Here is a 6,424-nt window from a genome sequence, read left to right as displayed (position 1 = left end):
TCCTTCTCCAGGGGTGCTCCTGATGTGAATGCTAATATAGGAGTTCAGCTCCCAAATGCACATACCTGAGTCTGCCTCCCTAATGAGACTGGTAACCATGTACATCTATCCCCTCGTGGAGCACAGCCTTGTGTCATTTCATGTCTGTACCTCTGGTTTCTAGTCTCCATTTTTGGCCCCCAATTTCTGAACATATAAAAATATAAAGGACTAAGTTACACTACTAGTAAGAGGCATATCCTAGGTGGGTACTAAAAACAGCATTACTTTCTTAGTCTAGCTGAAGGCATTTAATCCAAAGTTTTCATTTTTAAAAAAACTAGCTTACTACAAAGATTTTTGTTACTGAAATCAGTTAATAATCTCCTAGTTCAGTATTTATATAACATTCGAAGAGATACAAGGCCTCTTCCCACAGTTTACTATACTTAACATCCCTAAGACTTTTTCTAAATGTGAAAAATAAAACGTGATCATAGAAATGACATGTATTTTAAAAGTTGATTTTTTTAAAAATAAAAGTTGATTTTTAAGCTCCAGTTTCTCTAATGAACTCAAAGGATCAATCTAAAAAAACGGACATTCATACCAACATCTGTAGCTGGATGATTCTGAGGAGTGCATGATTCACTTTTGGTAGAGCTTATAGGGTCTGTGAAGGGAAATTGTACTTCCTCTTCTGCAGTTTATTCACATTCTTGTATCATTCCCTAGAGCTGCACTTAATTCAGTTAAGAGAAAGGCAGAAACTTGGGCTTAAAAGTATTTCAGTATACTGGCTACATTTTCAAATAAAACTTTCAAACAATGCTTTATCTAACTTAAAAATTCATTTAATCTGTAAATTATTTGCAAATATTCTATACATTCCCATTTCATTTAATGACTGCTGAGAAAGAGAACAGGACTAGCTCTCAAACCACTTGGGGCTAGGTTCAAACCTAAATTCTACCACTTACTAGTCACATGATCCCAGCTTTATTATATATGTAATGTACCCCCACAGATCATAAATCCCACGTGGTGTTTAAATGCACATACTATTTCCTGACTGGATAAAAGCCATGGAAACTCTTAACTTCAGAATTTCACTTAAATTCCTCCAAAGATTTATATCCTATATATTACTGGTTAAAACCCTAGAGCCAAAGAATCACAAGCAGAATCGAGAGACAAAATTTAATATATGCACACGGTTTTATATATAATGCAGCATCACACCATGTAGGGCATTTACTCTTATTTTATACATTCAGATATGTTTGAAACACTTCTTAAGGCTACAAAACAGAACATAGAAAAATAAACAGGAATATATTCAACACTTACAAAAAGTGATATGATAAAGAATATAAAGTACTATTTTCCTTTCAACACTTCAAAAGATGTATATATACTTTTTTTTACAAGTAACATCACAAATAATCACATCTTCACATGCTTTAAGTATTATTTGTACTCAGTGTAAGGCTATTATCATTTTTCATACATAAATTTTTTTCTAGCTCTGTAACAATGCAATTTTTTATCCATTCAAGTAAATTCAACCCCAAAGTTGCTGTTTCCCAGCATTAAGACATGCACCCACCCCTCTTGTAGGATTTTCTAAAATTTGTATTTCAGGGGAGAAAAAACCTAAATTAGTGGGAATTCCCAGTCAGTGGGAGAATAAGTGGCTTACACTAACAGCAAAACCTTAGTTCTTTGAAACTGACATACTGGAACTGAGCCATTATTAAGATGTGAAACAACACAATAGCATTTAGACGTTAAATAGGAAGCAAAATACAGTAAACAGAAATAGTGTAGCCAAATATGCATTCTTTTCAGCTACACTAAAATGGACCTTGCTTAGTACCCATAAGTGAAAGACTAAGGTAAAATAAATGAGGCATAAATAAATATTGCTAGTTCTAGGATGGCTGAAAGTTTTCTAAACCAGAAATGGTTAGAAAGGAACTTTATTGCACCAAGTCAATTATAAGCAAGTTTGCAGTTCACAGGCATTATTCAACCTTGAGTCACAAAGGAAACACACTGCAAGAATATAGAGTTGGCATCAAATATGATGACATACCAGTAGGGAAAACCTACTCCGGCCAGGCCCCAGCAGGGTCTGAGCTTAGGTCAGCCGTGAAAACGCACACACAGGTTAACAGGGAAGAACAGGATGAGGACTACCCAGATGCTAGCATCCTGCCGCCAGTGGGTATGTGGAACAAGAACTGAATCTATATGAGAGGAAATGAAATATACACAATACTAAAAGGAAAGGGGCTGGAATCAAGTTTAGCAAAAGCCAACAAAAATGAGAAGAAGTGAGCTTTGGTCATGCTAAACGTTTGTTCTTCAAAATGTATATGATCGTTAAGAGAGTAAGTTTCATAATTTCCAACTCAAAATACAAATGATTCTCACTTCTAAGCTTTTGCTTTTCTCTGAAACATTTTTATCTCATGTCAACATACTATATAACTCAGTTAAAATGGAGGACAAAACTTTCTTGGCCCTAGTTTGACCTCAGCATAAGGCAAAACCCCTGGACTGATATACTGAAAACCTAAAGGAAAAACAAAACAGACCTTCCTGCAAAGACTGATAATTTTAAAACCTAATAATCAAAAGTCAGAGTTCTTTCTTCTTATTCCAGAGGTCACTGACTAAAGTACCAACTGCTCGAGTTCTCCTTCAGCAGTTTCCACCATGTCCTGGAGGTAAGTATGGGAAACAGGAAGCAACTCGGCATTTCCTTCGGGAACTATAGAGTATTCTGTTACTCAACTGAGGTAAGACAGAGGGACAGTGAAGAGACAAAACAGTATTCTTTCCTATCCAATTTTAAAACATTTCCAGAAGAAACAGAGATCAAATCCCAGTCAAGAAAACAAAGGACACAGGAAAAGAATGAATTTTTTTTTTTTTTGGACTCCTGAGATCAAACATACACTGCTGAACTTTTCAATCTTGTCACTATAACTAATGTAATTTTCCTTAAAATGATCAGGTAAGCTAATCTTAAAAGCATGAGCTGAAAGTGGAGGACCCTCTCATCTTCTCATTCTATAACAACTGTTGATGGTGACTAAGAAAAAAAATTCTTAAGCAGTACCTTCCCCAGTTATCTGGCTTAGGTGACAACAGAAATTCCTTTCAACAGGTTCTCTCAAGAATCTTTTTCTTTTCCACACAACAATCCCAGTCTACAAATTTCTACCTAGCACCATCATAATAAAATGTTATCTTTCAAAGTGCTCTCTAAAATCCTATGTTACAAAACATCTACACACTAATCACTACTCAAATCAGCAGTTACACAGACATCAGGTAATTAAAACAAAGAGGTAAATAACCATTATTACAGTACAGTGGAGATTCACTGAGCCGAGCTGGCATCCAAACATTCCCGTAGGTTAGCAGAGAACCCAGAAAACTCATCTGCTTCAGTCTGTCAAATTCAAGTGAATTGTATTTGCTTTTAAAGTAATTTGCTAAAAAAAAAAAATCTACTTTTGGCTAGGTGTACTACACATGGCATGCAGAGAGAAATTACTACATTATTTGCATAGCACTCAAACTTCCTGATCAAAGGAGAACATAAAAAAGCATAGATTTCACATTGATATGTACAAATAAGAAATACAAGCTACAGCAATTTTCTTCCACAGTAACACAGATGAATGAATACTGTGTTAATTCAGAGAATGGAATCTCCTCGAAATGGGAACAGAGTGCAACATGCAGAGGGAACTTCTAAATGAATACTGCAGAGACCAGAAGGAAGCAGGATCAGAGACACATTACCAAAAGGGCAACAAGCTACACGATGCAAAGCAAATCCATAGTCTAGCAGCATCCTCCAGAAAAAGAACTCAAAGTCACAATCATCCTTTTTTGTACAATAGTTCCAGCCGAGACAAATCGAACATGCAAGTGTCAAGTGGTACACATAAACTGATGGTGCAAAAAAGGAAAACGAAACACAGTAACTCTATAGAAACCTATCAGGCTAAAAATTTAACATTTCTTCTCACAAAATATTTAAATCTGTCAGTGCATTAGTGTTAAAGTGGCATTAAAAAACTTCTGCAGTTTTAACAGATGCAGATTATTTTCAAAATGCATAGCATCTACATTTCTTTCGAGTAGGCACCATGATATTTACACCAGTGCTAAGAATTCTTGGTGGGAACAGCCATTTCATTAGATTTCCTATGATTTCTTAAACATCTGTTCTTGTATGCAATCTCAAGTTCAACAAATACTCACCAAAATTCAAAAATATACCCTATGAATATTAAAAGAACTATATACAACATTTCTAAGACACAGGTTAATAGGCTGCCTTATGTGTAATATTAAAGAGAAGACATCATTCAAGTTTGACAGATATTGAGATGAAAGGCCTTTGGGTTGGAAGCGTTTCAAAAGACAACAGTGTTTTAGGCTAAGACCTGTTTGAGCCCAGTTTATGACTAAGGCATTGCATAATAAAATATACGTTTCTATTTGGTGCGATGTTATGTTTTGGACTCTATAGTGTGTCGAATGGTGTATTTTGTCACTTTAGTAAACACTACAAAGCACACATTTCCAACATCTGAAATTAAACTTATATAAGGAAAAACAAAAACCAAACACTAAATCTATAATGGTTCATATTAAGCTGTTTATAAAAAATACTTTAACAAACTTATTTCCTACTTTTTATAGGGGCAGTCACCCGATAAATAGACAGGTTTTGTACGCAGAAAAATGGCAACACCAGGAATTCACCTGCCCCCGTGAACACATATCCAAAATCTCCTGTCCAGAATGAGAGTGAAGGTAAAGGGGGAGGGGTGGAGAGAGTTCCAATTTGGGTTTTTATTGGTTTTGTTTGTTTTAAAGCCTTCAGAAACATCCCGCCCAAGCAAGGGCTTCCGCTCTAAAACGGCAGCAGCGGCGTCAGGTGTGCTGCCCCCGATGGCCGTCCCCCATCCCCGACCTCCTCCTGTCCCCGCGGTAGGGCCGGCCGCGGGCGTTCCGGTGGTACTGGTAACCCTCGTCGCGGCTCCTGCTCGGCTGCCCCTTCCAGGACTCCTCGCCTCGAGCGTGCGGGTACCCGCCGCGGCCCGAAAAGCCCCAGTCGCTCTTGTACTTCCTACCCCCGAAAGTCTGGTTATAGAACTGCTTGGAGCGACCGCTCCTCAGAATGTGAGACACCTCGTTTTCATCCTCTGAGCTCTCTTCTTTTGGTCTCTGCACCCTGCTGTCCACAGAGTTGGCCCCGCTGACCACATCAGCAGCAGTCTTGGGCTCTTTCCCTTTTTCTGGTTTTTCTTTCAGGCTTGGAATGGTCCTTTTGGGCTCAAGTCCCGCGGGCCCAGCTTCCCTCTCTCTGTTTAGAAGCTGAGCAGGAACGTGCGCCTCGCCCTCGGCGGCAGGAGGGCCGGGAGCCGCGGCCGGCTCCGCCTTCGGCGTCTGCGAGGAGCGCTCAGCCCGGCCATCTGACTTGCTCGCGCCGGCTTCAGGGGGAGCATGGGGGTCCTCGCCCCCGGCCTCGGGAAACTCCTCTGCTGCTGACACGGAAGCACACTCTTTAGAGAGATCCAGGTTTTCCAGGGGCAGATCCAATTCTCCTTTCTCATCGGAGGGCAGAACGATATTCTGCCTCATGACTGGATTCTCGATGAATCCCTGAAAAGGGTACCCATACCAAACGTGAGGAAAGAAAGGCGGTGCGATGGGGACCGGGCCTAAGAATGGGTTCGGGCCAAAGGACGGCTGCGGGAACATGTTCTTGCCGCTCAGCGACTCCTCATAGTCGGCGTGAAGGAGCTGCCCCGCAGTCTCCGATTCTAGGTCCGCCGGGTAGGACAGCTGTCCGTGACTGTCAGACACCTGAGACGGAGGCATGACCAGGGGAGAGGAAAACGCGGGCGGCCCCATCTCTGCCTGTGGCATCTGGCCGTTCACGCTGCCTTCGGGCTCCATGGGGAAGTGTGCATCTGGACACGTACAGTCACTCTCGTTCTGAGCAGAAGGAGCTTCTTGGAACCAGGGGTTTTGAGGATACATAGGGACAGGGACCTTTGGGTACATCCTGCAGGCCGCCAGGTAAGCCTGGTGCAGAGGGTACAGGTAAGAGTGTGGGGCCCACATAGGACAACTATATGCCTGAAAGAGACCAAAAAAACCAGTAAGATAAACTACATGGCAGGGGGTTTGCAGGGGGAGAAGTTTGAGTGGGCTCAAGATAAGTTTCTCACGTCTGCAAAGACCAAAGACGAGACCCCTCTGACACACAGCATGCAGAGGAATCACCAAAATAAGTCACTGCCAAAAGACTGCATTCCTTGTTCCTGGCCTGAAATCAACTCACAGCCCTGATACAGAGGTTTGACCGGAGACAGTAATGAGCCTACCCACAGACTACTGTGATCAA

The 6,424-nt window shown here is 40.9% G+C and overlaps 1 protein-coding gene across 8 annotated transcripts in view; it reads right to left on the bottom strand.

Moving 5' to 3' along the window:
- Positions 1 to 1,165: 1,165 nt before the first annotated feature.
- Positions 1,166 to 6,424, bottom strand: part of OTUD4 (OTU deubiquitinase 4) — a 42,918-nt gene continuing 37,659 nt past the window's right edge. For all 8 annotated transcript variants that reach the window (XM_086346535.1, XM_086346536.1, XM_086346537.1 and 5 more), the window contains one exon: positions 1,166 to 6,156. In XM_086346535.1, the coding sequence (XP_086202661.1) occupies positions 4,945 to 6,156 (1,212 nt within the window). In that variant the 3' untranslated portion in view covers positions 1,166 to 4,944. The remainder of the gene's footprint in view (positions 6,157 to 6,424) is intronic.

The sequence above is a fragment of the Bos grunniens genome, chromosome 17, assembly GCF_055505025.1.
Source record: "Bos grunniens cultivar Pamir isolate PY7600 chromosome 17, Bosgru_T2T1.0, whole genome shotgun sequence".
Lineage (NCBI taxonomy): Eukaryota > Metazoa > Chordata > Mammalia > Artiodactyla > Bovidae > Bos > Bos grunniens.
This window is presented reverse-complemented; position numbering and strand designations above follow the sequence as displayed.